Here is a 26,821-nt window from a genome sequence, read left to right on the forward strand (position 1 = left end):
CCCCCCAGTGTACACACCCCCCGTGAACTATTGTCCCTCAGAGGAATTTATCATGGCTTGTGAACCCAATGTTCAGCCCTCAGTGACACTGTCAATGCTTGTATTTGCTTTTGTCTATGTCAGACCATTGGTGCATTATATACAAATAGAATGTGCTTCAAATTCCATAGGTATGCGTGCCACTGCTTGTACTACATCCCGTCGACTGCTGGTGGAAGGCCTCAGCCGCTACCGCTTTCGGAATGCTTAGTCATACTCGGTGATCTCGGGGAGACGATTTCTTCCAGCCGTCCTATAGCGTTCTCCTCTGTTCGTTCTGTATCCGGTAATAAATTAGAAATAGATTTGTATTACATAACATTGCACGTGCGCCCTAGTAAAGGAGGAGCGAGAACGCTAAGGACGGTGGTTTAGGAGCCTGCCGTATACTACACATTGCATGCGTACTCCGCAGAGCACCTGCATCGCCAACCTAACTGCGGACTGGACGTCACTCGGGCAGTCAATGATTGAACGAGAGCCACACCAATGTCAAACACCCAAACAGTTTGGGTTTTACGACAGGATATTGCAGTAGTATTTAAGAGCACCCAAAATGACTGCGTATACTGTGTTTCTGTCCTCACATGGGGCATCCTGTAAAATACCAGTGATTGACTACCGCGGAACGCGTCAAAGATGACATTATCCGGGCCTGCTGCATCCGCTGCAGAAGGCAAGGTAATCAAGGCCGACATTCTGCCGGTTATGTTGGCTAAAGGACCGCGTCTTTTCTCGATGCGAGAATGCGACCTGTGTAACTGTCAACTCCATACGGGATCTACTCACGACTCGGAGTCGCCCATGGGACGCAGACTAATGATAGACATCTCCTTGCGTCATGAACCTTTTGATCCGGGGAATATGAAGGACGCGGGGATGGGTCGGAGAATGTGCCGGGACGGAGTACGACACTAAGAATAGGGACGACGCAGGGTCGTTGGTGGAAGAAGCAAAAGCCAGGCCACCTAGAGGGATGCTGAGAGGCGTGAATTGTGTGAGGCGAGATGAACGCCGTCGAAGATGTTGCCTCATGATTAAATACGCCTGCCTGACGCGTTGGGGGGAGGGGGGGGCGTCCAAGGCGTAGCCGGCCAGGTACCTTGAGAGAGGTCGCTGAACAAACCAGCCGGGGAGATAGGTATGACGATCATGAGCGACGTCCGCAACACGGACTGCACGTTGCAGGAAGCGCTGCAGAATGACAACTGATTGTACGTAGGGAACGAGCCGAGTGATGTAACGAGATTACCAGTTCTCGTCGCTTCCAGAGCGGATATCGTCCAAGTCGTCGCCCAGAATATCGCGCCACGTGGGCGCAGATAGCAATTTGCAGTTGTCGGAGACTGGGGGGCGACGAGCAAAGGACGCCAGAGCACGCAAAGTCGGGATTGTTGGGAGAGTATCCAGCGCAATGGTCTCTGCCACCATGTCGGACGGCGAGGACGGCGGGGACAGCGTCGAGGAGGACGAGGAGGCCGATGAGCGGGAGTCTGGCAAGTTCCAGGAACGCAGTCGCTGTTTGGCGCGGCCAAACACGGAAGCAGTCGGGGCCGCAGAATAAATAGGCCATCGAACGACGTCGCCCACCAGCTTTCCCCCCGCTGCCCACGCTAGCTCGCTCGCCCGTCCGTCCGTGTTCTCGACGCCGTCCACAACCGCAACCATGAAGTTCCTCGCTGGCCTTGCTCTTGCCTCTGCTGTCGCCGGCGTCGTCGGCCAGAATTTCATGATCAACACTCCGTACGTCACACCAGACAGCCTTCCCCGCAGCACGCTCACTTTCGATGATCCAGGTCCAACGTTGTTGTTTGCGAGCCCATCCTCTTCACCTGGACCGGTGGAACCCCGCCGTACTATCTGGTTCGTGCGGATTGCGCATATATCGTGTTCCTTGTCTTGACTGACCGTCGCCTGAGTAGAGCATTCTCCCCGGTGGTCAGCCCAGTGCTCCCGCTCTTGTTAACCTTGGCGAACAGCAGGGTACCTCCTACACCTGGACTGTGACCCAGCCTGCCGGTTGGTTTCCCCTCAATTTTCCGTCCTTGCGAGTTTTGACGATTATCAACAGGCACTTCCCTTGGCCTCACACTCCGTGACTCCTCGGGTCAGACCGTCCAGTCTGCTCCCTTCACTGTCCTCAGCGGAAGTAAGCATATGGACATCACAGCTCCGAGCACGCCCTGACTTCCCCTCCCCCTCCCCCTCCCCAGCTGATACGAGCTGTCTGAACGGAAGCTCAGGTGCGTCTAGCGCGACTTCCTCTGGCAGCTCTAGTTCGAGTGCCACATCTTCGTCTGGTACAGCCACCAGCGGCTCGTCAACGAGTGCTGCGTCTGGGTCCACGACTGCGACTGGCACTACCACCGGCTCAGCTGCTACCCACTCTACTACGTCGCCCAGTGGATCGTAAGTTACCCTGGTTCTTAGCCTATAACAAGACCTTGACTTCGTTTTAAGAACCAGCCGTTCGACGGGCTCTTCCACCAGCTCCGCACCCGCCACCACCACCAGCAACAGCAGTGCGTCCGCGGCCCGTGTTGCTCAGATCGGCGTTGCTGGTCTGGCCGGTGCCCTTGTTGCCGCCATTGTCGCTTAAGATCTCACCGCGATAGCATTCAACGGACTTCAGGACATCTAGTTGTTCCTCTTCTATTGTTCTCCATCGCCTGAGTATGGACTTCAGTATACCACTATCGTCCGACTAGTTTCTCCGATCGTTTCATCCGTTCAACAAGTACCATACACTTTAATCCCCGTGTTACCTCCCTTTGGGGTGCCCCGCTCCCTCCGCGATTCCCTGCTCTGCGTCTCGCTGCTATGATGCATACAGCGTCTTGAATTTGTCTCGATTGTTTTTTCGGGGCTGTAGAACATTGTATGTATATATACAACGTCCTCACGAGTCCACGAATTGGTTACGATTGGATTTGCCTAACACATGTTATCTTGGCTGTCGTTATTATGATCGAGCGATTATCCAAGGAGCTTGTAAGTGAGTAAATATGGTAGAGGCGTTCCGTGGTCTCTGTTAGGTGCGTTTGACCCATACTTCTACGTCCTTCGGGCAAGGGAACAGACCCCAGCCCTCCGCATCAATCGGGACCAGTTTTCCGTCGACCAGGTACGACACGAACGTCAGGCCGGCATTGTGCTACAAAGCGGGTCAGCACTTCGCGTTACCTTGGACAGAGGCTGCAAAAGCAGACGTACCACGCCGACGTTCATCCTCACCCCAGGGATCGCATCGTGTGTCCTGTTTTGCAGAGTCAGAAATCGCACATAGCTTTTACGTGCGCAAGTGCCTACCCCAACTGCGCATTGGAAAGCACAACGGCGCAACCGTCGTGCTGCTTATCTCCCGTCCTGACGAACCCTATGCAGTTCCTGGACTTGAAGTAGTCGATGCAGGATCCGTAGGCATACACCTTCCGCGCTCGCATGAGGAAAGCGAGCTTCAAGGCGATGTGCTTGTTGTAACATTCGGTGTTTGGGTAGAGGTCCCCGTAGAATACGCACCTGTTCACCGTGATGGGAGTGTGGTAGCAGCAGAAGGTGAGAGGACTTACGGATGGCCGCCAGTGTGCAGGAGGATGAGCGCGTAGGCTTGCAGTTTGAAATTGTCGCCGACCTGGTTTAGATCAGGGATGCAAACGGGGAACGCATGGAGGGAAAGACACTTACCCAACTTTCCAGTGACTGTCCTATTTGCTGAGAAACGACGATGTCAGATGAAATCGCATTTAATGTGAATGCGGTAAAGGCTTTACCGTGCTGCGTCGCGAAGTGAGTAGGATGCAGGAAGGACAAACTCGGGAGATTGGCCTACTCGTGATTATCGACAAATGTCACGGCGTCCCCTGGCCTGTACTTCACAATACTATTGTCGAAAATTGTGCGGAGGTCATACTGGTGGCCTAAGTGGCTCGCACGGTGAAAGTTGCCGTGCAGGGGCACGTCAAAGAACGCGACCTTTAGGATAACGGTCTGCACTGCTGGTCAAATTCGTGCTGTATGACTTACCTGTCCTTGGAAGGCTTTGATATACGGCAGTATCAACTTTATGCTGCGTAGTGGATCAACATCGGTATAAGACAGGAAGCCGGAACGACGAACTTAGCGGACCAGTACTCAGCGACGGCAAACATTCTCTCTCGACCAGGGCGGCGCCTCATTGTCAGAAGCTGCTCTTTGGTCAGGGGGGTTGTCGACACGGGATGCTGAGACTCACGAATTCTAAGAGAAAACCCCGGTCGATGTGCTTTATGGCGTCTAATCGGAATCCAGCGGCGCCTGTGGTCTATACCGCGTTAAGGTCAACTCGAAAGAATGTGCATGGAGACACACATCTAACACCCAAGGGCCCCATGCAAAGATATCCTCGCGGACCTCTGGATGGTTATGATCTATCTGTGAGACAGGATTTCAGTATGAGCTCGTCACGCATCACATTAGATAAACTGAACTAACATCAGCGCCCATAAGATAGTCATAGTTCCCGAGTTCATTATCGACTAAGTGCGACCAGCCCTTCCGACGGTCAGTCGGGATACGATATACGGCATTATTCTTAGTAAGGTGGTCCCAGTCTATTCCTGTATAAAACGGTTAGGCGTAGGTATGCCAGGCCGCAGGTCATCTAGGAATGATTTAAAGGGCCGACCTGTAAAGTGCTCATGGGTCCATCGCATGCTGCTATACTGCGTCTATGGGGACCGGGGCCGTTTTATGATTCATTGGAGAGCACTCACCTTGTCCCCTCGACCAGGGAAGTCGAATGCAGTCCACGCCTTTGACTACGTCAGTCTCGTTTTCCATAGTATGAAGAATTCCAACATGCCTCAATCTCTCGGGGAGGTCCAATGTCTTTCAGGCGGTTGTCAGGTGCAACCGGTACCGCCACGAAGCGTTCGCTCCTGTCGGCACCCATTTTGTGCTGCAGTAAAACGAATAGTCAGGAGGGTCTGTAAAATAGGGCAAGAATACGTTGATCACATTCAAGACAGCATCTACGAGAACGTCTATCTTGTGTTCTCGTGCACTAGCTATCGCGCTGAGTAGCTGATCCTTTGTTCCCCACCGGGTTGACGTGGAGCCCTTTTGCGGGAATTCACCAAGGTCCCACTGCATCAGTTTTAATGAGCAGCTTCATAACTCAAGCAGTGGGTGGAGTCTGCTCCTACCAAATCATAGGCATCATAGCCTCTTCCACGCTAAGGTGTATCAGTCGCGTCGTTTAATCATGCTAAATGCGAGATGTTGACTTTACTGTCCATAGCTTTATTGGGAGGGGGGAGCCAGACTTGCGTTACCCCGAGCTCCTGAAGCGCGGGTACCTGTGTCTGGAAGTGCTCCCACCAGCTCATGTGGGTATGTTTACTATCCCATGTAAAGAATTGAATCTGAAAGAATTCAATAATCAATTCATTCATGCTCCTTATATAGATGGTATTCCCGATCCTAACCATGAGAGGATTCTGATTATCTTCGGAGTCCGCGTCAGGGCCTAGATTCATCCCATGCAATGCTGGCGACGACCATGGCGGTTCAAACCAGCTCCAAAGCCAGTCAAGAACTCGATTTAAGACCTCCATTGCGCTGTTGCAGGGAGGTAGGCTGAAAAGCGAAGACTGCACTGTCGAAGTGCAAGTTTGGCCGACCAATAATACTTCTGCCACTGATACCAAACAGGTGCAAGCACGGACAACAGCTATAAATTTGCTCGCTGCCGTACGCTCTTCACCGTTTACCAGACCACCATCGTACTGTTGTACTCCCTGCCGACGTCTTGTCCGGCTATGGAGTGCAGATATGTTCGTAACATTTATTAGTGGTGGTCAAGAACGAAGCAGCCTCCTTAATCGCTCCGTTCACGCCTGTCTACGTTGCAATGGAGTTTCATGTTGTGGCCACAGCTAGTCTCTACCGTACTGTTCACTGTTGTCGAAAGCGATCTAATATATATATCTTGAAGGTGCCTCGGAGTGTATGTTTTGCAGTTGTCTGGCTGTTTCCAGGGCATGTCATCGCGGGCGTCGTTCCGAGTGGTAAATTCATGTTTATGATAATTAATATAAGCTGAACCAAGCTAGACCATGTCATCGTCGCAGATTCAGGCCAGATGCACTTCTGCCGCTGAAGAATGAGCGCGGTGGGACATTGTCTGTCTCCTTCACAGGTGACAATTCCGTCGGGATATTCAGTCCTCCGTCGCCCTAGCATAGCCTTCACCGTAAGACGAAGGATAGACGGATAGATAACACCCACCAGATTCAAGTCTTGCCAGGGAAAAGATGCAGCTTGGGCAGAAGGAAATATAGCGATCTTACGTTTCTTCTTCTTCTGAGGTGCCTCCTCCTCTTCGGCGTCACTGTCGTCAGCAACAATAATACGTTTGGGAGGTTTCTTGCTTTCTGTGGCCTTCGGCGCAGGTTTGGCACGTTTCTTCGTTTGAGGCTGAGGTTCCTCCTCTGCCTCACTTCCTTCTTCCTCCATCTGAGTCTTTTTCTTCGCCGCCTTCCGGTTATTGGTGGCCTTGGCTTTGCCCTTCGACTTGCCTTTGGCATTATTCGCCTTTTCAACGATTTCCACAGCATCGCTCTCCTCGGTAGGCGAAGCGACCTTCTTCCGCCGCGTCGCAGGACCCGCAGCCTCCTGCCCTTTACCCTTGGCTTTATTCTGTGCCGCAGTCTTCTTGCTCCTGCCTGCGCTGTCAGATTGCTCAGCAGTATCGTCATTGGAAAGTGCGGCGCCACGTTTGCCATACGCAGGTTTAGGCTTGGGTCGCGTCGGGGACGGCTGTGAGCGAGGGGGTTCGGCCTCAACCACTTCGTCCTCATCATCAGAGGGTTCGACATGCTCCTCCAGCGGGGCACTACCCGGTGATTGTGATGGCGTTGCCCTTGTCTGTGAAAGTAAAGTCAGTCAATATGCTCTACACTACGTGGGCGTGCCGCTACCTTGGGTTTCGAGACCTCCGACCGAAATTTCTGGAGTTCTGAGGTCAATTCCTCCACTTCCTTCCGCGCTTTCTGCAGATGTCGCTTGAGATCGTCCGCTTCTTTCTGCTTTTCCTCAGCTTCTTCCTGTGCTTCCTCAGTTGCTTTCTATAAAAGGAGCCACATAAGTAGGCGTGCGCAGACTCAGAACGTGAATGTGTAGAGCGCACTGTATGTTCCTCCCAAACTGCTTTGAATCTCTCTACCTTCTGCTTAGACCTCTCCAACCGCTCCGTCAGCTCTTGTACTTTACTCTCCGCCTCTTCGAGCCTGCGCTCCGATTCCCGCACGCGCACCTCCATTTCAACACGCTTCTGCCGCTGGGACTCTATGTCTTCGTTGGCCCTCTTTTCCAGATCTTGCCACCTAGCAACTTGCCTCTGCAGCTCACCGTTAGTCCGTTTGAGGTCCTCGTTGGCGCGTTCCAGCTCTGTGTTGCTGGTTTTGAGTCCCTCAAGCTGCAGAGTCAACCGTTCAGTCTGGGCAGAGCCCGACGACGACGAGGCTTTAAGTCGCTCGTTCTCGCTGCGCAGGTCCGACAGTTCACCCTGTTAATGGCATGTATCTTTTAGGTGTATGTCGGAGATAGAGTATCGTGTAGCAAAAAGGACGAACCTCGAGTTTCTGCTTGGTAGATTGCACGTCTTCGAGCTGTTCCGAGCGCTCACTGAGTTCAACCTCCAAGGCAGCCACCCGCTCTTGCAACTTCGCTAAAGCAATTTGGTGCTTGGCTGTCTGTGATTGTAGAGAAGCTTCCGCTTCCGCTTGGACATTCGTGACTTCGTCTTGAAGTCGTAGAATCTCGTCCTCCAGTTCCGCTTCTTTGGCCTGAAAGAGGGTGAGCCGATAATCCCGCTGCAGCCTCGCGCTCTTCTCCCGACGTGCAAGATCCCTCTCTTCCAACACCTGCGACCTCTCCCTCTCCAGGTCCAGCACCGTCCGGAGATGCACAATCCGATGACAGGCCTGCACACTCTCGCAGCCTTGGTGCCATTCCTTGCGTTCGGTCTGCCATTTGAGTTGGATCTGCTGAATAGCTTCCTTAGTCCGTGCTTGTTCCCGCGCGATATCCTGCTGGAGTCGCTTGTTCGTCTGTTCGAGAGTCCGGTTTAGCTGCACGAGTTCCTGGATGTGGGCCTGCTGAGAGGCAGCCAGAGCTTCATCAGGAGCCGAAGAGGTTGTGGCCCGTAAAGGCACAGGACCCTTCCTAGGCTGCGACATACAAGCTGTACAACGAGGGTGCGCGGATGTGGCTATAACTTTGTAAATGGTTTCCTGTCGCAGTTGAGAGGTGTCGCATGTCAAGGAACTGGTGATTCGAACAGATACATAAATTAGAGACGCGCTGCCGAAACGCGTCGGAAGCACGTGCCGTCGTTCCTCCTCAAACTGCTGCCAACCTCGAGCTGCCGCCACTGCACTGCTCCCTAGGCTGTACTGCTTTCCACTCATTGCCGATGTCTCCTGGAAAACCCCCCAGAGCCATCAAAGTCCGAGTCCCGAGGCACAATTCGCAGAGAATTGGTCCTGCTCTGACGTCGCAAGTACAAACGTTGGCGGCAGAGCAGGGCGCCAGAGTTGATGTTCGCCAGACAGCTTTGGAGCAGTCGAGTGCGCTGGCTCTCGCTGTCGTGAGTTGGAGGCTAAGATGCGATAGGGACTTGCGGCTAAGATCTCTATTGTCTCCGTCATTAGGAAAGTGCTTCCGAGTGGAATTCCCTCCTGATTACTGCCCGCGCTGAGCGTGGTCCTCAGTGGGACTGTGGCACCCAACAGTGCGTCTCCTTGCCCGTGTTAAGGCTACTACTTAAGCTATGATACAGATTTCTTGTTGACGAGGGATCGGAACTTTATTATGATCCCAGTCCTCTACTCGAAACCGTCAATAAGCAACTACCGAAAGATGAAGATTCCGCAGACCGTGATGCTTCCATGCACCCACCCGACATGCTCGCACGTTCGCCCTCGATGCAGCGCCAGGCAAGCTCTGGGCAATATGGATACAACGTGCCTATGTCTCCTGCGATGTCCTCTCGACAAGGTGCTTACCCTGCCAGCCCGTACACCTCGGCCCCTTCCAACCAATACTACGGGGATGCAGGGTCGCCAGTCAAGATGGGTTATCCTGCCGATAACTTTTCCCCTGACCGGCGCAGGATGACAAGGGGTAATATGGCGGATGATAGTTATCCTGGCTTTCACGGTAATTAGTAGAATGTGGCCCAAGGTATCCACGTAGGTTCACTTGTTTTGTCCATGTATTAAACCGCTCAACAGATAGTAGACGTTGATCCTCGTACGTGATACGCGAGATCGCCCCTGCAAGAATACCTGTCCGCTTTCGCAGGCTAACGGAGGGTCCTGCATGCATCATATCCTGTCCATTTTTTCCTTCACTCTATCCCTCCCACCTTCCTCCCAGTCATCCCAACATATCGCGTAGCTTAACATCTCAATGCCCGGTCGAGGATCTCCTGGGCGCAGCTGCGTGCCTGCTGTACCTGCCGGGTATATCCTCGCCCACCTATTCCTTCCCTCCAACTTCATACCCATCCCCTCGGCTGCCTTGGCTGATGCTAAATTAGCCGGCGATGTGGTCCATTTCACCCGCCTCAGACCAAGGCCTGCAGGCGACGCCGTGGGCAACTCGAGACAATACATCATGCAGAGGCCGATAGCATTCTTCGCAACGTGCGAGCGCTGGAAGGCCGGGAAAACGAGTATGGCGCCGATTTCGGCCACGAGGTTGTGGGGCTCTGCCCGTATCACGCCTATAATGCCCGCTAAGCTGCCGCCCTGCAGATCACCGGGCCCCGTTTTGTCGATGATGGCGAACAGGATCCACATGGGGTCGAGTCGGATGCGTTCTACTAGGGAGAGGAAGTCATCGATTTTCTGCCAATTCCAGGGGAGATGGTCGTAGAGCTGCGGGTGTATCGAGGGATCAGCTTCCTTCCAATACATTTCGGCATGTAGTCTCGGAATGAAGGGGGTTAATCTGATCTTCTCATTTTCCATTATGTCCGGCAGCACTGGAAAAGCGAAGTTTACGTCGTATGGTGACGTCCCCCAGGTGGGATCGGGTAGCATTTTCGTTGGCTTGTATGTATTGATGAATGTCTCTGCCATGGTCTGGGTGTGCGCTGCATGAGTATTTCCATGAGCATGCACCGTCCACAATCACTTAGTACCTACATCAGTTGTGAATCTTCTCCTATTGCAACTGTGAAGCGAGGCGGTCAGTTTTAGGTCAAGAACAGCGGCTGTATTTGTACTGTATAGAATATGCAAATACAGCTCAATGTTTCCCCGAGCAGCAGGTGCTCGGTGCCACTCGATGAGTCACAAACTGCGATGACACGAAGACGGTGGCAGAGCACGCACAATCCTACTACAAATAAACGCAAATAACGCGAACGCGTCGCGACCATTAACTGGTGTCAGCTGCTCCCATCACAGCGCACCTCACAATGGCCCAAAACCCAGAAAAACAGACCGCTCGTCTGATTCCTGGAGCAGATGGTCCTCTCGCTACATCTTACACGTACCATTCGCCCACACCCACAGTAGCTGGCCCGTACATCCTGGGCGTCGATGAAGCGGGCCGAGGCCCGACGCTCGGCCCCCTGGTGTATGGCGTTGCATACTGCGCATCGTCACGCAAAGATGATCTTGAAGAGATGGCCTTTGCAGGTGAGTGTTGCGTAAACAGGCGATCACAGGCTATGTGCTGACGTTGCTCCAGATTCGAAGACACTTACTGCAGAGACGAGGAGATCTCTGCTTGAGACGCTAAGCGGTGCACCTGACTTTTTGGGTTGGTCGGTTAGAGTCATATGGTGTGTTGGACTACTTGCATCGATACGGTCTCAGACACTACGTTTAATCCAGTCCACAGGCTATTTCGAGTGGAATGCTGCGCAAGCCACCAATAAACCTGAATAAACAGTCGGAAGAAGCGACGATTCTTCTGATACGTGAAGTACTACAGCGAGGACTCCAATTGTCTGAGGTGCGATGTCAGAGTCTGCGAGGAGTATACTCCAGACATCCCTGACGTATTAATCACCGACTTGAAGATATACGTGGATACCCTGGGCAACCCCGTAACATACCAAGCATATCTGTCATCCTTATTTCCGGGCATCGAGATCACTGTGGCCAAGAAAGCAGATTCACTATATAGAATAGTAGGCGCTGCGAGCATCGCAGCGAAGGTGAATAGAGATGCATGGATAGAGGGCTGGATATTCGAAGAAGAGCACTGCAACAGCCAAGAGGGCACCGAAAAGGACGATGCCTTAACAGCGTTTGGGAGCGGGTATCCGTCAGGTATGTTGTTTGTCACGGAATATCAGTTCAACGTCAAACGTGAGGTAGATCCCAACACCAAGAAGTGGTTGGAAGCAAACTTAGAGCCGACTTTTGGTTACCCTTCGATAGCTCGGTTCTCCTGGGGTACTATCAAGGTGGCTCTGGATAAAGCAGCGCATTCCGTCAAATGGTGAGTAACAGTGAAGCCATATTCTGCCTGTATTCAGAGGCGCATCGTGTAGGATCGATGAGGGTGAGGATTCACTCATCAAAGCATTCGAAAGCGGCACGCCTCGAGATCAAGGCCGATGCACAGCGGCTAAGGATTTGTGCATTAGAAGCATTGGCATGCTATGATATCCGTAGCCTCGCCGCTCCCTCATGTAGACGATATCAGCAATGTACAGTATAACGATAATGTAGACAGAGATCTACAACTCTACCGTTTCTTCGGTTGCGGAGAATCCCTGAGCTCGTCGCCAGCTTTCCTCTTCAACGACAATGCCACCTTCATACGCTCCCCCGAGCCGTTCACCTTGCCATCAGCAGCATCCATAGGTGTGGACGCCGGCGCGATACTCCTAAAGCCTGGTTTGGGCGCAGGTGAGTCGGCGTGAGTGCTCGCCGCACCGGAGGCAATCACAGGTGTGATCGGCGCCGGGCTCGCTCCATTAGACGTAGGAGCAGGTAATGTGATAAAGCCTTGTTCCTGGTGCGCAGCGGTCTTGCTTTCTTTCTCCTTTCTCTTAGCCTTCTGCTTCTCGGTCTTCCCTTTGGAGAGCTGTGCCGTGTCCAGGAAGGCTTCGGCTTGCGGCACAGCACTAGAAGCACATTTACTATCAGCAATAACACGAGATACCACCCTGAACATACCCTCTATTGCCAACCGACAGCACAAAGTGCGCTTGCCCCGTCTTCTCTTGCCGCATCTGGAACGCCCGGTTCATGCTGAGGGGAGTGTCCCCACTCGCCATCGCCTCCTTCTTTTTCTCCTCAGCGATCTTTTTCAGTCGTTTCTCCGTCTTCATTTTGCCAGACCCTTTGCCGTGGAACTTGTGAGACAAGGCTTTCCAAGCCTCCTTCACAGACATCTCGCGACCAAACTCGTCATAGTAGACGATGTTGACGTCCGGCTTGTAGTTCTTGTACATTTCCAGCTGTTCCCGTGCCTCCTGTTGCTCGCGCAGACGATTCTCGTATTCGCGAGTCGCCTGGTCTTTAGGAGCACCACGTGCCTTGAGACGTTCGAGTTCCCGTTCAGCCAGACGCCGGCGCTGCTCAGCCAACCATAAGTCCCTTTGCCTCTGGACCCTCTCTCTTTCAATAATGTCAGCCTTGGGAGCGGCAAGAATACCTTGCTGACGGAGGATGTTAAGAGTAGACGCCATCCCTCCACTGAAGGTAGGTTCCGAGGAAGTCCCAATGTCGACTTCAGGCGCCTGAGCCGCTGCTTTCTTCTTCTCCTCTTCTTCCGTTTCTCGGAGGGCGTTCTCGATGTCGTGAAGCATAGCCTCCTCATCTTCCTCGTCCTCGTCCTTAACCCTGACTTCTCCCGCCTCGAGCTCTTCCATTGGGTCGTCTACATCGCCCATGGCTACATCTGAACGTGCTTCGGACTTGGCTCTGGATACCGGCACTTCTGAAGTCTCTCTCTTGACTGCAGGTTCCTTCTTGGCAGCGTCGGGGTCGAAATTTATAGAGCGAACGAACTCAGATGTGTCGTCAATCGTAAGACCGCCATCCTCATCCCCTTCGTCATCGTCCTCAACTTTGATGACATCTTGACCCCTCTCAGCCTCTTCACGTGCACGTTCCTGGGCGACTTAAGCATGTCGCATGTCAGCAGACTTGCCCACAACCCATGAATTAGGCAGACGCACTCTTCTGAGCAATTTCTTCAGGAGTCAACTTCTTGGCTTTCTTGATTTTGGCTCGCCGTGAACGAGCGAGAGCAGACTGCAGCTCGTCATCGTCAACGAAGTTGGCATCTAGGTTGCGAGCTCGAGGGGCTACTGATTTCTCATCGATTTCCATCTGATTATCATCTTGGACAGGACGAATCTCAGGATCCTGCTCTACTCGCCTGCTTGGCCGCTTTTTCTTTGTCTGAAGACATGAACTCATTAGCTACGAAGTTGATATACGAGCGAAACATAGTTGCCTTAGGCTTCTTGAAACCAACATCACCTTCCTTGAGATAGTCAGCGGTCTCCAAATTTTCTGAAAAGGCACAAGTGTCAGTAAAGTGGCGCCAGGCTGTCACAAATAAACTCACTAGCATAGTCTATGGATAACAACGATTTTTTGACAGCAGCAGCGGTCTCTTGGCTCACCGCCTGCTTGCCTTCAGAAGTAAGTGCTGTTGCCCCGAGCCGAAATGACTGCGCGAGCGTTAGTCGTGGGTAAAAGGAGCAAGTGAAGAAACATACCTGTTCCTTCGGTCCCTCCAGCACCTCGTCGTACTTCGCTAGTATGGCCCGCTTAGCCCCTGCATTACCCGGTTCGAATTCATCGTCATCATATCCCGTGTAATCACGACGCTTGATCTTCATCTCCTGGTTCTTCTTACGCCGATCCTCCTCTGCCATCTCCACATTCTGCAGCTCATCCTCTGCAGGAGGCAATGAGCGGGCCATTCCACGCTAATTTGCATTCGGAAATGGCACACCTTCGTTATCAAGGATCCGACTGTCTTTCAGCGTAAGTATCTTCGCTTCTCCTTCGTCCATGTCCTCGAAGTTATGGCTGACCTTCAGGCCCTCAAGATCCCCTACAGAAAAGAGTATGAGAAAGACTCCGAGCTACGCTGCTGGACTGAATGGCTGCCTACTCTCGGTATATTCGGCCTGGAACATCTTATCCATATTCTCTAGTTCCTCCTGTCTCTTCTTCGCAAGCTCTTTCTCTCGCTTCTTAGCCCTCTTAATCCATTTGAGGGTGTCGTCTACATCTTTGTCGGCGTCACCAAGGGTGGCCCCACTCAGAGACGCGTGAAGTTCGCGCCTGTTTCTCACCCTGCGAGGATACGGGTATGAGCAAGGAACAGAGTTATCTTGTACAAGGGCCTGCATGCCCAAGGAACGGGGATTTGGAAGTAATGCGAGGTATGCAAGACCGGAAACATCTACTCACTTTGCTATGCGATCCTGGATCGCCCTATAACGCAGGATACTTCAGCAAGAAACCAAGTGACACCATGGCAGCAGCGTACTTCTTCTCCTTCTCCTTCGCTTCCTGCTCTCTGGCTCTGGCATAGTTGTCATGAGCCTGCTTCTCCTTGTCGTCTGCCGGAGCCTTGTCGTCTGTGAGAGGTTTGAGACCAAGAGAAATACGAATCTTATTGGTCTCCTCCAAGCTAATGCTCTCTTCCATCGACATACTGGGCGAGAGGATGAACTAAAAGCGGATTGACAGACGGGAAGGCGTCCAGGAGACTGAAGCGTTCAGAACCAAAGCTCTGTAATGAGCGCGAATGAGCGCCACCGAGTGCCCTGATTGGAGCTATTTGCACTTTGTGGCGGGACTTTTCGCCCACAAGAAGTGCGATCGCGAATTCGCGAATACTCTCGCTGGGATACTTACAAGCAACTTGAGAATTGAAACAATTGCAACCTGAAGAAAGAAGAAACCACCTCAAGCGCTATACCCCCGCTGTGATTTCTATTTTGTGAAGCCCTTTTCCTTTATTTTCACTCCACGGGCCTGCCTCATTTAATTTGATTCACCCCGGGGTACCGCAGGAAATCAGCCACGTTCTGGAATGAACGAGGGGCAAGCCTGACAGAAGAGCCTCCTTCAAGGATCCAGTTCTCAAAATTTCTCGCGCTTGATACTGAGTAACATGAGCAATACTACGTCCTCGCTGGCCAGGGCTTGGGTAAACGATGAACGCATATAGTCACGGGTCGTTGGAGCGCACTGCAAGAGGTACAGCCTTGAGGCTGCCCCTTGTGCTACTCGTCCCAGCAGAGCAAGCGGGCTTTATCCTGGCAGATGTAATACCCTGTGCGGTGCCCCCCCGCTGCGCTCCGCGCGACTCTACCGTACAGCTTGATGGATGTCATCCCGGGTGAGTCTGCTCACTGCCGCGTCAGTCTTGCCCACGTCGCACGTTTCTGAATCCAACGGGAATCGATATCGTTGACAATTCTTCAAGTTCATAGTGTTCACAAACACCCCAGCAATGAGACGACTTCGGTCCGTCATGGTTGCCACACTTCTGAACCTCAGCTATGACATCCAGAAGACTATTCTCCAGAGCTTATCCAAAAGTGATCTTTCTCGTCTTTCTACCACCTGCAGAAGTGTTCACCAACTCGCTATTCCGGTCCTCGCATCGTACGTCTGCTTAGAGGCGTCGGATATGGCCAATTTGGACCGAAAAGTGGCGAATTTCTGTGAATTTATGTCGGCAAAATCATACTGTCGATGCGCTTACCTTCGAACACTGCGCATACCCAGTCGGGTAAGCGCACGTCGTTCTCCAATTATCACAGCCGACACAGACGACGGGGAAGTCGCCACAGAGATCCCGTCTCTTAGCGCGTCCTCGATGGCCGGGCTCGCGCTTTTGCTTGAACACGCAACAAATTTACGGGAGATAGACCTCGTCGACAGCGCTATATTGTTCACGGAAGAACCCAGGATTCCTGAAGCTCTTGTGAATCACTGCGTCCACCTATCAACTGTGACATTCCATATGCAGGATGACCTTACTATGGAGACCTTGAAGCGAATGCGTTACCTTCGGGAGGTTAACGTGCATTTCGGGACGGATGCATCTCGCCTGCCCGCAATTCAAGCCTTGCGGGCGACTCCCGAAGTCATGAGGATTCACACATCCCTGACGGTGCTATTGCCAGAACAGTTGCACTTACCCTCTGTCACCAGCTTGGTTCTGCATGGCCCGTGGTTGCCTATCTGCGACCTCTCTCGCGCCTTTCCAAGCATTCGCAAGCTCACCGTACATCACGGCTTCGGAGACTCCGTCCCAACGAGCCCAGAATCCGCGCGGAGCAAGTGTACTTGGCATTCGCTACATGCCTTACGGGGGGACGCAGAGGCCCTCCATGATCTCGGTGTGTCTTGTCCCGTGAAATGTTTAGAAATAGTTCGCGACCCACGACCATTCATCTACCCAACTCCGTCTAGAGCTACGGAGGATGAGCGATTGCTCTCCGTGTTCCGGGCCACTTCCCCGATCTCCCTGTCTTTCGTGATGACCACGACACCGACCATGGACTTCATTAGTCGAACCATTGAGAGTATTCCTCGAGTTCGTTTCGTCGATATGAGATTGGAGCCAGTTGGTTGGCAGATACCCTCTGCAGCGACAGTGGTTGCAGCTATGGAGACTTTGGTGAGTACAAGTGGCCAGTCGTAATGAGTCCCTCCGACTCACTCCAAATTGAAGCGGGGGATGCCAGTCGCTTTGTCGGGGCTGCAAGCGTCGTATCTATCCCTCAATATTGAAGTCGGCGTTCGATTGGCCCAGATGCATGATGAAGAGTTCCGCCACAACTTCGCGTTCCAAATCGCTGAAGCACTTCCTTCAGTTCGCTTGCTTGAGCTAGGACTGAAGGTTACCGCGGCCGGTTCCCAGGAGGTTAGCCATTATTGGTGGTACGAATTCAAGGACACAGTGTTGGACGAGCGTCAGATTGCCCAGATTCCAGATGGGCGTGCATTCAGGGATTATTGGCGTAAAGTGGTTTAGCCACATGATCGTCTGGTACATCCCAGGTTTCCCGCGATGAACATTGAACATTCATGCTGCGACGAGGGACTCCGTTGAAGACACCAGATGTCAACAATTGTGCAGTGCCTTATGTTCTGTGGCCCTCGTATGAACGCATGAGGCATTAATTGAGTGAAGTACGCTATGGATGATTTAGAGTAGGGACGATATGCATCTACAAGTCTACCTCTACGTTTGCGCGGCTTTGATACACGCTTCTCGATAAGGACCAGCACCCGTTAAGTCGGATCCTGGACGTAGCGATGACGGCGACTTCGCAGCATTGACCGACCAAGGCAGCTTAGCTGACGATCATGTGCCAGAGTTCGGGCCCATCTCGAATAAGGGCCTGAGGACGGGTGAGAAAGAGTCTTCACAACGGGATTATCGCACGCACCACTACAACTTCGACGGCGATGAGAGCAATGATGACGAGTTCCATCCGATGGGCCGTAGACTGAGAAGATTGCGGTCAGGCCACAAAAAGGGTAGAAGAAGCGATAACCTACCTCAGTCAGCAGTTGCCGAAGAACAGATTGTACCTGAACAAAGCAAACTTTAGCACCGTCTCACGTATAATACAGTAAGCCGCACCTCAGCTGCATACGTGATCTTGTCGTTGACTGAGCTGGTGCGAGTCTTTACTTCCAAAGCGTCACTGAGCCTCTTGAAATAACCTAAATAAGGGATGCAGTCAATACGTTCAGCGAAACACCAAGAGGAGTGTCACTACCTTCCAGTACAGGTTCGGCCCAGTAGAAATCGGGCGTGTCGGAGAAGTTGGAGCGATTAAGATTGAGCCCTTGCCGGAACTTCATCAATCGACCAAGCTTCTTAATTAAGGCCGTGCGCCCAAGTCCAGGTTTCCCTGTGGTTTCCAGTGAATGGGGGAGGGCGGCGACAGATGACAAGTAATCGTCGAGAGCAACCTCGAGTGCCGACAAAGCCGTAGAGCGTGACAGCGCCTGCGAGAAAGCATAGCGGGCAAGCAGTGTCTCCGCGGGTAAAGCAGATGGCGGAAGGTTCTCCGGTAGTGACTGCGCAGAGCTCAAAGGCGGACTATCACCCAAGATAATCAGATCTCCCTGAAGCCGCGTCTGTCTGGAATGGAACAACACGTCAGACAATTCCGTATGCAAGATGCTGCCCAGCCCACTCTGTAGGATCCATCACAAAGTCCAGCTCCTCTGTCTCCGCCTCCCTGAGGTGCCCGATCTCCGTGCCCCTGGTTATCACCTCGCTGGCAAACTTCCGCGCATCCTCCTCTCCAAGACCCCAACACACGAAGCTGCCGTTCTCGAAGACGAACACTTCACCTTCCTTGCCACCGGACCCCCACTTGGGCACCCAGTACGATTCGTGCAAGAGCTGGGAGGCCGCGGGGAGGCGTCCCCGCAACCGGGAGAACAAGTAGCGCTCTGCAGTCGCGAGCGTGAAAATGGGCTGGATATCACTCCGTGTCGGTGTGGGGTTCGAACGGATCGGGAGAGATGCAGAAGCGGTCCGACGAAGCGGCGTTGCAGCTGCTTTACGGTATGGCTTGGGAGTTTGTTCGCTGGGCGATGACTGCCCCGCCGAGGACGTTAGCCATCGACGCGAATGTGTGGCCAGTCTGAGGGGACCTGCGCTCTGCCCAAAGAGGGCTGCTAAGCCGCACCGGCCTGGCATTCGAGGGAGTAAACCTGCCTAGGCAAATACATGTTAGAGCATTCGCTCGAGTATAGTTCACAGCAACTCGACCATACCATTCCGCTTGTAATATCCTGGACTTTACCTGCCGCAAGACGGAGGGGAAAATAAAGGCGGACGTAGAGGTAGGGCCGGACGAACTCGTTGGAAGTTCGGCAGACGCGAGGCGTGAGAATTATCCGATGGAATTGCCGTCGGCACATTTGGCCTCGTCGAGATATGTTCGAGCCAGAGGTTCTGAAGATATGTGCGAGGGATAGATGTGTAGTAGGTACAAAGCAAGCCAACAACTTGAACGGCCCCTAGCTCATTTCGACATCGCCGTCCTCATCGTCACTGCCGTCAACGTCCTCCCAGCCGTCGTCGTCATCCTCCGGTCCCTCCTCCGAGGGTTCTACACCCAAAGCCTGCAATTTGTCTATCAGCTCTTTTACATGCGCTAACATGGGCACGTCAGGATTTCCCTCGCTCGCGTGCAGCTGAGGAGAAGGGTAAGTCAGCGCGAGGCTCAATCATCACGACCCACACACCATTTGGCACATCTCAAGGCAGTCTCGCGCGTCTTTTGCCAGGTCCATCCAGCCAAGCCCTTCAATATCCGCACCGCTCTCGCGAGCCTGCTCTGCCATGAGGAAGAAGCACCATCCTTCCAGGTACCACGCGTCTACCGACTCGTCGTCCGTAGCTATAATGCCTTGCAACACTTCCAGCGCAGGTTTGAACAAGGATAGCTCAAGAAGGAGCTTTACAAGCGATAGACGAGTCTCAATGGACGGCATCGTTTCGTCGTCTACAAAAGCCTGCATTGGTCCCGTTGCCGGAGCGAGGGGCACAGGACATACCTAGCTCGAGATCCTTCCACTTCGCCCATGCCCTCTCCAGCATTTCTTTGGCCTCGTCCGGACGCTGCTGCGATAGCCTAACAGACGCAAGGGTCTGTAATGCCTCTGCATTGTCGGGGTCAATTTGTAGCGCGAGGTCTAAAAGGTTCTCGCAGGTCTGCTCTGCCTCAGGAGCATCACTTGAGGACGCTGTCAGCTGTATGTCAGCAGGGATAAAATAGCCGGGCGCACCATAAATCATAGGAAGGATCCATCCATATTTCCACCATGCTGATGAGAGCCTGGACGGCCGTGCCCTTGAGCGTGCGTTCGTCTTTCCCGACGTTGGGATCAACAGCGCGCTCCTTGCCCTTCAGCTGACCCATGAGGATGTCGACAGCGGACTGATAATGCTGCAAGGCCAAATGGGGGTCATCGTCGCTGAGTTGTGCGAGGTACAGATGTGCTGATGGCGGAGGCGGATCCGCCAAGGTCAGCAAGGAGGTGAATGTCTAGTAAGGAGGATCTTGTTCAGTAAGCGCTTATCAGGTGCGTGTGCTTGGACCGAGGACGCACTTGTTTTGCAGCGTCGAGATCTCCCGTCTCCAGCTGGACGACGCCGATCATCTCCTTGGCCTCGACATGGGCGGGCTCGGCTTCGAGTATTCGCTCGATAAATCGCCGGGCAAGGTCATAGTCGCATTGAACAACGAGTTCGCGAGCTTTCTCAAGAAGAGCGGGTACTGAAGGTGCTGGCTTCGACTGTTCGGACTCGCTTTTTGCTAGAGACGAACTTGTCTTTTTGGATTTCGTGCGCGAGCGGCCCATGGCAAGTGCATTGCAAGTGCACGGGCAAGGACAAAATGTCGGATGTGACTCGTGACTGTCACAGAATCTGTAGGCACTCTAGGTAAGTATGTGTGTCTCTGCTGATTGGACTCCCGGGATAAAGTCTCGGATTGTATGAGTACTCTGCACACCGCCAATTTCTCGTTGTATGAGACGTACTTAGCCGCAATGCAGGCGTAATGGTGCTGAGTGCAAGAGCGCCGTGCTCAGACGTAAATAGGCGGCTCCTGAAAAGGAAGTCTCATTACGTGCGGGGTCTGTTTCACGCCTCGAGCACTCCCTCCTCGTCTCTCTCCTTACCCATCCACCATGTTCTCCTCTCTCTGGTGAGCTGTGCGACGGGCTTGTGATGACGGCACATTATAACTGCTTTCCAGGTCAGGCGCGACGAGCGATCCAAACGCGCCCAACTTCCATCCGGTATCCTCGAGGGTACCTCCGTCGGAGTTGTTTGGTGAGCTCGAGCCAACGGACACGGAATGGCTCTGCACGGCGAGCGGTTTCGTGACGGAGACCCAGACGTGGTATAACACACTGGAAGATGGCACGAGCGTGATGGTCCAGGTCATTCACTCAAGCGTGGGGTAAGTCCCTCCGCCCCCATGCACTTAGATCATTGAGGGCTCATCGCCACGCAGCGTTTGGTATCCTACGATCCAGCTCACGAGCAAGATCTTCAACCCGAATACAAAGGAGAAGCTATGGAGATCCGTCAATGTCTCCAACTTCGTGTCTCCCCCTCCTGGTCTTGACAAGCGGTCGAGCAAGTCTGACCAGTTCACGATCACCCACAAGTCCCACACTGACTCTGAGTATCCCGAGAGCTACACGATCAACGCGAATCTGTCCGACGATCTCCAAATATCTCTGGAGGTCAAGCGTCCTGCATCCGTTCCTGGCTTCAAGGTCGGGAAGGGCCCCAAGGGCGGCTACTCGTACTTTGGTGTGGACCCCGAGAAGCCTGAGGGATATGTCATCCACCGCTTCTGGCCGCGCGATATGGGCTCGGGGCACATCATCCACAAGGGCCAGGCTACCCCGATCCAAGGTCCGGGTATGTTCGTGCATGCCATCCAGGGCATGCGACCCAACCTCGTGGCCTCTCGCTGGAACTTTGCCAATTTCCAGAGCGAGGAGCACGGCGGCGTCAGCGCGATCCTGATGGATTTCACCACCACGGATGCTTACGGCCGAAAGGGAGCTGGGTCCGGGTTTGTTACCGTTAGCGTCGGTTCGCTGGTTCTTGGGGGCAAGCTGGTCCTTGTGACGGGGGAGACGAAGTGGCCCGACGAGGCGGTCCCAGAGGGTGCGGGCGTCATGTCACGAGCGGTACATTTAAACCCTGTTCACGACCCGGATACTGGCTACGACGCGCCGACGGAGATAGTATATCGCTGGGGAGGTCCATCAGTCGTGCCAGGCAGTGAGGGTGCGGTGGATGCCACTCTGCAGGTACCCCTCGGCGAACCGAGCAACTACAAGGGGTTGGTCGAGAAGGTAGACGTGCTGGCGGAGATCCCCTATGTCCTGAAGACAGTGGTCAACTATGTTGCGGGGACGAAACCGTATATCTACCAGGTGGGTCGAGCATGTGTGCCATGATTCCACGGCGACTAACGATGTCGATCCAGTGGCTGAACGACGCGCAGCTGGTGGTCAAGGGGCCCGATTCCGTCTTGCCGGGGTTGTCGGAAGGCATCACTGTGGGGGGGAAGATGTATAACGAAGCGACGTTCATCTCGTAGTCTGTGTATCTCGCTCTGATGCCTTGCAGCTGTATCATACGGTGCCGTCGAATAATTACAAAGCAGGCGGTGGAGTAGTGTATTAAGAAGAACATGCGGGGCAGCTGCGCAGGGAACGGCGCAGAACAGGAGTGACTCGTATATCAGACGGCAAGTCGCGGGACTCGGGTCCGCTGCGTGATGAGCGCGGCTGCAGCGACTTTAGGACGGACAACGGCGACGGCCCCTCTCGTACAATGTGCGATGTTGCGCTCGCTCTCTCGCAGCTCTCGCGTACAGCACGCCGCCCACGCACCCAGCGCCCGCCCGCTCCATTCGTTCTCTGCCGTACCGACCCGCGCTGTCCGCCGGCAGGCTGACGCTCTCGCAGGACGAGCCTCCAAGGACCACCCGCACTCATTCCGACATTTCCATGCGACTCGCACGAACCAAGGTCTGCCCGTGCTGGCCCTCCTCGGAGCGTTAAAGGTCGGTCCGATCTGCCCACACCTTAGCCACAACCAAGCCTAACATGATTCGAGTCTACAGGCCTCGACTGCTATCCAGGCCGCGCAGACGCTCGCCCGCGTCGCCCTAACGTTCGTCCCCTTCATCGTTATCAAAAACCACAAGTCACGGAGATTCCTCAAAGCCGCCGCGCGCATGGATGGCAGGCCGGGGCTCGAGGAGCGCAAGGAGATGGTGCTCAAGCGGATGCGCAATGCGACGCTCATCTTCCGTCTCCTCGTCTTCGCACCGATAGCCGTTTTCTGGGCAGCCATCTTGGCGAGTTTGGAGAGGACGCCTCTTACAGGCAGGTGAGTATCTCCATTCGTCCCCGTGTGCCCGGTAACCGTATATCTTATCATCTGCGCACCCAGATGGCGGCTGATCCTCCTTTCACCCGAAGAAGAGGACGAGATCTCTGCCCAGCTTGCAGGCAGTGGATGGTATCACGCCGTGGGCGAGATTCTGTCGCAGGAGAGCCCACCTACCCTGCTGTCGCCGGACGACTGGCGATACGAGTGGGTCAGGAGCACGCTCCGCCATCTTGAACAGACGGTGCCGGCCTTGAGCAACGAGCACGCCCTGAATCCATCCTGGCTTGAACGCGGCAGCGACGACAAGCCCTTCCCCCCTCCTGCCGACTATCCCCTTCGCCCCCGGCCAAGAGGAGCCGAGTACGTCAGAATGTTCTACGATACCATGGTAGACGGCAAGGCGCCGCCTGTTCCGCATGCTGTACCTGGTCCGCCTTATTCCTTGATTGTCGTCGACAAGCCAGGCTCGTCAAACGCGTTCTCGTACGGGTTTGGGCCCGACGGTGCTGGTGGCATCGTCGTCTACTCGGGATTCCTGGACGAGGTTCTAGCTAAGCACCCCCCTCTAAGAGCTCTTCCCCAAGCTTCCTCCTTCGGGACTTCGTTTCTACGCAATCTGTTTTCCGCTCTGTTCTCTCCCCCTCCCCCGCCGCATCCCATACCCACAGCCGAGGCCACCACGGAACTCGCCGTGCTGTTGTCCCATGAACTAGCTCATCTCATTCTCTCCCATCATCTCGAGACACTGTCTTCCAGCAACGTCGTCATCCCAGGCGTGTCCTCCATGCTCGCCGACGTCGCTAGGACTCTCCTCTTTCCCTTCACGATGTTTTTTGGACCCTTCGTCAATGACGCTGTTGCTCGAATAGGCAAAGTGGGCAGCGGAGACCTGGCGAGGCTTGGGGAGTACTGCAACAGCATGAAACAGGAGATCGAAGCGGATGTTGTCTCCGTTCGGTCCGTTCTTCCATTCATTTTATCTCGCTTTCCCTAACTCACTCAGCTCAGATTACTAGCTCATGCCGGGTATGACCCGCAGGCTGCCATCTCTTTCTGGCAGTCGCGAGCTGAAACTCCTCAGACCGCGGAATGCTCGCCCACTAAGGCCGAGCGAGAAATGAAAGGAGATGACGGTATCCACCAGTATGGAAAAATTGCTATGCTGATGACAGGGTCGGCGCATCCCCAAAATCAGGTGAGAGTTGGCAAGCTCAAGGAGGAGTTCGAGCGATGGAACATAGAGCGTCGGAAGAAGAGGAAGGTTCGGGAGGATGGGGTGACACAGTCATAGTACTTTATCTTAGGGCTTGTATAATATGGTTTTGTTGGAATTAAGTGTACCTCCAGGTCCATCACTAGCAACAGCTACTCTTGTTTTCTACTGCTCCAGTCAGGTGATATTTTGCTCAGACTAGGGAATAATTTGGTCAGAATCCACCTCCTTCTAACACTTTGGGAGTTGCACTCTTTTGGGCCTAGCAAAAGGTTGTGTGGTACATGGCCAAACCAGATTTTGTGATGATCCAGTGAAAAGGTCAAGGTATGATATGCTGCATATGCAGAGAATTGTGAATCCTTTGAGAATTTGATGTGATAATCTCATTTGACCTGTTTCTCAAGAAATTATGTGCCAGATCTTGATTACCCTTATCCAAAGGAAACTGGAGAATTCCATCAGCTCTTTGGCTGCGGTCGGCACTGAAGGTGACTGATCACATGACCGGCGATATGCACTAACACGCAACAACCCCTAAGACCAAGGGAACACAACCAAACACACCCAGCAGTATGGGTGGAGGCGGTCTAAGGCGACTGAAGGGTAATAAGAGAGTTCAAGGGGGAGGGGAGGAGTAAGATGACATGGGGGTGTCCATAGGAAGACCTAGAATAATAAAAATAAAACCTTGAAGCCTGCAACAAACAACTACACAATGCTACAGAGTATTTTGTTGGAATTTCAGGGTTATGGTTGAGCTTGCGAGCTCGCGCGCAATAGGACGGCACCGCTATAGGCGGCTGTAGTGGGTGAATATTTATGCGGAACTCATAGATAGTCGCTGTATCTGCTCTTTGTATGGTACGCGATTGCCCTTTGGGCAACCGACCACCTGGGGCAAGCGTGCTCAATCTATGTTTGCCAGGATTATTTCAACATATTTATCTCTGAAGGTTGCCTGATAGACAACACTGCACTGACAGCAATCAAGGGATCATGCGCACGGGGTAGGACTCTCCTAAAGACACTTGTTATTTTCTTTGATATGCACTTGCTGGAGATAATATCTGGACATGGAGATAATTAATTGGACGAGTCAGGCCTATTGGCAAAGCTAGGGCTGATCATAATTTGCTTTGAACTTCTGAAGGTCACTGAGATTCTAACTGTGATACACTGAGACAGTGACTTATTTTTACTTTACACATTTTATACTACCCTAGCTCCCAAAGTATGCTTTTGATGTGTCAGGACCTGCCCTAAACCTTACCATCTGGCTGTGCAACACGCAAGGCACGTGCTCAGACACTCTGGAGTGACTCAGGATTTTTGCAAAGAATTAACTCCCGCAGCCATTGACACCTGTCTTGCAGTGAGCCATCCTCATCCCCAGCTTCCAATGCTTCCCCTCCTTCGTCCCTGTCAAATGACCAAGCTTGCGGACGTTGATAAGCCTCAGGATCATCTGACCCCCGAAAACGCGGACTCCGCACATCATACAAGCCCCCCCGGAGCTTATTCAACACAGCGCTCTCATGCCTCTAGGCTTCTATGGGCTCTAAAAGACTTTTTTTCTATTTAGCTCTGGACTTCCTAACATCCTCGAGGCGTACACGGACCCATTCTGTGATTTATCTCCGCGCACCGAAGCTCCGGAATGACTTAACCAACGCGACTTCTAGCTGAATTAGCTCCGGGACCCGCAGACACTTCTATCGAGGGGCGTCGTCCTCATGCCCACCCTCCAGCACTCACTCCCCCCTCGTTTCCGTCAAGATAGCGAAGGTGCAGACGCATACGAGTCACCATGAGGTCAGCATCAGTCAGCAAGTGGCCGGAGGTAATTAGCACGTGATCGGCGTGTCGCACAGAGTGATGGGACCGCTTGGGTCAGATGGCGGAGCATCGAGGCGACCTATAGGGGCTGGAAAGAGCAAGTGGGAGTGCAAGAGAGTCGTATGGTGTATGGTATAGCGGAGGAAAGTGCTGAGCAATACTGTGGGTAGCGGTGTTTATTTGTTATTTATCTCTGGACGGTCGCAAAGCCATTCCTGTAGTATAAATTGTACAAAGTAGCATACAGAAAAACAAGTTTTCGACTTCACCATCTCAGAGAATTAACGTTACGATCTCAGCGACCCGAGAAGTTTGAAAGCGTTGAACTTAGCGACTTATAACCGATCCTAGCTTTGCCAATAGGCCTGACTCGTCCAGAGAAATATCTCCGCCATCGATTTAACTAGTTCCGGTGAGGTTCACATAGCGAAACAAAATTGAGCAACTCTTTCTAGCGTCTTCTACTCCCGTGAGCCCGAACCTACACTCGGTTCCATGGTTTGCGACTTTGCTTGCGCCGTTTCAGAGATAAATACTCCGGAGCGTCCATTAGTGTTTGTTTCAGGTGTCAAGGTTTTGTTTTATTTTTCCAGGTCTTCCTACGGACTACCCTATGTCGTCTTACTCCTCCTTTCCCCCTCGAACTATTAAAATACCCCTCAGTTGTCTCGGACAGCCTTCACCCATATCACGGGGTTTAGGTTTATTTCCTTTGGTCCTTGGTGATTGTTGTGTGTCAGTGCATATCAACGTAAATCCATGACCATGAGGCAAGCA

The 26,821-nt window shown here is 53.2% G+C and overlaps 12 protein-coding genes across 12 annotated transcripts; 6 read left to right on the top strand and 6 right to left on the bottom strand.

Annotated features, from left to right (window-relative positions):
* Positions 1-1,468: 1,468 nt before the first annotated feature.
* GLOTRDRAFT_130486 (uncharacterized protein) lies at positions 1,469-2,638 on the top strand (the record flags this gene model as incomplete). Its single annotated transcript, XM_007869472.1, has 7 exons — positions 1,469-1,559; positions 1,608-1,782; positions 1,836-1,902; positions 1,962-2,058; positions 2,111-2,188; positions 2,253-2,448; positions 2,506-2,638. The coding sequence occupies 7 exons, from the start codon at positions 1,469-1,471 to the stop codon at positions 2,636-2,638; spliced, it is 837 nt and encodes a 278-aa protein (XP_007867663.1).
* Positions 2,639-2,691: 53 nt separating this feature from the next.
* GLOTRDRAFT_106639 (glycoside hydrolase family 13 protein) lies at positions 2,692-5,555 on the bottom strand (the record flags this gene model as incomplete). The annotated part of the gene is made up of 20 exons (XM_007869253.1): positions 2,692-2,708; positions 3,079-3,193; positions 3,253-3,295; positions 3,349-3,558; positions 3,609-3,670; positions 3,724-3,750; positions 3,810-3,813; positions 3,869-4,011; positions 4,063-4,105; positions 4,156-4,190; positions 4,271-4,339; positions 4,387-4,449; positions 4,510-4,634; positions 4,703-4,739; positions 4,791-4,829; positions 4,880-4,975; positions 5,035-5,163; positions 5,223-5,252; positions 5,304-5,441; positions 5,505-5,555. 20 exons carry the CDS (start codon positions 5,553-5,555, stop codon positions 2,692-2,694), a joined length of 1,476 nt encoding a protein of 491 aa, XP_007867444.1.
* Positions 5,556-7,817: 2,262 nt separating this feature from the next.
* On the bottom strand, positions 7,818-8,195 carry GLOTRDRAFT_10908 (uncharacterized protein; the record flags this gene model as incomplete). The annotated part of the gene is made up of 1 exon (XM_007868968.1): positions 7,818-8,195. A coding segment is annotated over one exon (378 nt), but the record flags the coding sequence as incomplete, so codon positions are not given.
* Positions 8,196-8,494: 299 nt separating this feature from the next.
* Positions 8,495-9,248, top strand: GLOTRDRAFT_130489 (uncharacterized protein; the record flags this gene model as incomplete). Its single annotated transcript, XM_007869469.1, has 3 exons — positions 8,495-8,668; positions 8,733-8,812; positions 8,861-9,248. The coding sequence occupies 3 exons, from the start codon at positions 8,495-8,497 to the stop codon at positions 9,246-9,248; spliced, it is 642 nt and encodes a 213-aa protein (XP_007867660.1).
* A 159-nt stretch (positions 9,249-9,407) lies between these two features.
* GLOTRDRAFT_43841 (acyl-CoA N-acyltransferase) lies at positions 9,408-10,127 on the bottom strand (the record flags this gene model as incomplete). The annotated part of the gene is made up of 1 exon (XM_007869000.1): positions 9,408-10,127. One exon carries the CDS (start codon positions 10,125-10,127, stop codon positions 9,408-9,410), a length of 720 nt encoding a protein of 239 aa, XP_007867191.1.
* Positions 10,128-10,507: 380 nt separating this feature from the next.
* On the top strand, positions 10,508-11,708 carry GLOTRDRAFT_44560 (ribonuclease HII; the record flags this gene model as incomplete). The annotated part of the gene is made up of 6 exons (XM_007869061.1): positions 10,508-10,730; positions 10,783-10,876; positions 10,929-11,049; positions 11,117-11,369; positions 11,418-11,541; positions 11,594-11,708. The coding sequence occupies 6 exons, from the start codon at positions 10,508-10,510 to the stop codon at positions 11,706-11,708; spliced, it is 930 nt and encodes a 309-aa protein (XP_007867252.1).
* Positions 11,709-11,790: 82 nt separating this feature from the next.
* On the bottom strand, positions 11,791-14,729 carry GLOTRDRAFT_106644 (uncharacterized protein; the record flags this gene model as incomplete). Its single annotated transcript, XM_007869470.1, has 10 exons — positions 11,791-12,172; positions 12,225-13,173; positions 13,232-13,457; positions 13,513-13,571; positions 13,627-13,732; positions 13,781-13,962; positions 14,020-14,121; positions 14,182-14,366; positions 14,484-14,507; positions 14,563-14,729. The coding sequence occupies 10 exons, from the start codon at positions 14,727-14,729 to the stop codon at positions 11,791-11,793; spliced, it is 2,382 nt and encodes a 793-aa protein (XP_007867661.1).
* Positions 14,730-15,903: 1,174 nt separating this feature from the next.
* Positions 15,904-17,067, top strand: GLOTRDRAFT_130493 (uncharacterized protein; the record flags this gene model as incomplete). The annotated part of the gene is made up of 2 exons (XM_007869254.1): positions 15,904-16,710; positions 16,765-17,067. 2 exons carry the CDS (start codon positions 15,904-15,906, stop codon positions 17,065-17,067), a joined length of 1,110 nt encoding a protein of 369 aa, XP_007867445.1.
* A 322-nt stretch (positions 17,068-17,389) lies between these two features.
* GLOTRDRAFT_130494 (uncharacterized protein) lies at positions 17,390-18,756 on the bottom strand (the record flags this gene model as incomplete). The annotated part of the gene is made up of 6 exons (XM_007869471.1): positions 17,390-17,437; positions 17,486-17,545; positions 17,598-17,630; positions 17,683-17,765; positions 17,822-18,189; positions 18,245-18,756. 6 exons carry the CDS (start codon positions 18,754-18,756, stop codon positions 17,390-17,392), a joined length of 1,104 nt encoding a protein of 367 aa, XP_007867662.1.
* A 242-nt stretch (positions 18,757-18,998) lies between these two features.
* Positions 18,999-20,426, bottom strand: GLOTRDRAFT_78046 (TPR-like protein; the record flags this gene model as incomplete). Its single annotated transcript, XM_007869255.1, has 5 exons — positions 18,999-19,256; positions 19,308-19,567; positions 19,620-19,798; positions 19,851-20,110; positions 20,175-20,426. 5 exons carry the CDS (start codon positions 20,424-20,426, stop codon positions 19,080-19,082), a joined length of 1,128 nt encoding a protein of 375 aa, XP_007867446.1. The 3' UTR covers positions 18,999-19,079.
* Positions 20,427-20,633: 207 nt separating this feature from the next.
* On the top strand, positions 20,634-22,283 carry GLOTRDRAFT_100483 (uncharacterized protein). Its single transcript, XM_007869468.1, has 4 exons — positions 20,634-20,773; positions 20,825-21,031; positions 21,086-22,025; positions 22,079-22,283. Exons 1-4 carry the CDS (start codon positions 20,757-20,759, stop codon positions 22,190-22,192), a joined length of 1,278 nt encoding a protein of 425 aa, XP_007867659.1. The 5' UTR covers positions 20,634-20,756; the 3' UTR covers positions 22,193-22,283.
* Positions 22,284-22,376: 93 nt separating this feature from the next.
* On the top strand, positions 22,377-24,342 carry GLOTRDRAFT_139510 (uncharacterized protein). Its single transcript, XM_007869256.1, has 4 exons — positions 22,377-22,660; positions 22,721-22,989; positions 23,053-23,949; positions 24,001-24,342. Exons 1-4 carry the CDS (start codon positions 22,436-22,438, stop codon positions 24,281-24,283), a joined length of 1,674 nt encoding a protein of 557 aa, XP_007867447.1. The 5' UTR covers positions 22,377-22,435; the 3' UTR covers positions 24,284-24,342.
* Positions 24,343-26,821: the final 2,479 nt, after the last annotated feature.

The sequence above is a fragment of the Gloeophyllum trabeum genome (assembly GCF_000344685.1).
Source record: "Gloeophyllum trabeum ATCC 11539 unplaced genomic scaffold GLOTRscaffold_00009, whole genome shotgun sequence".
Lineage (NCBI taxonomy): Eukaryota > Fungi > Basidiomycota > Agaricomycetes > Gloeophyllales > Gloeophyllaceae > Gloeophyllum > Gloeophyllum trabeum.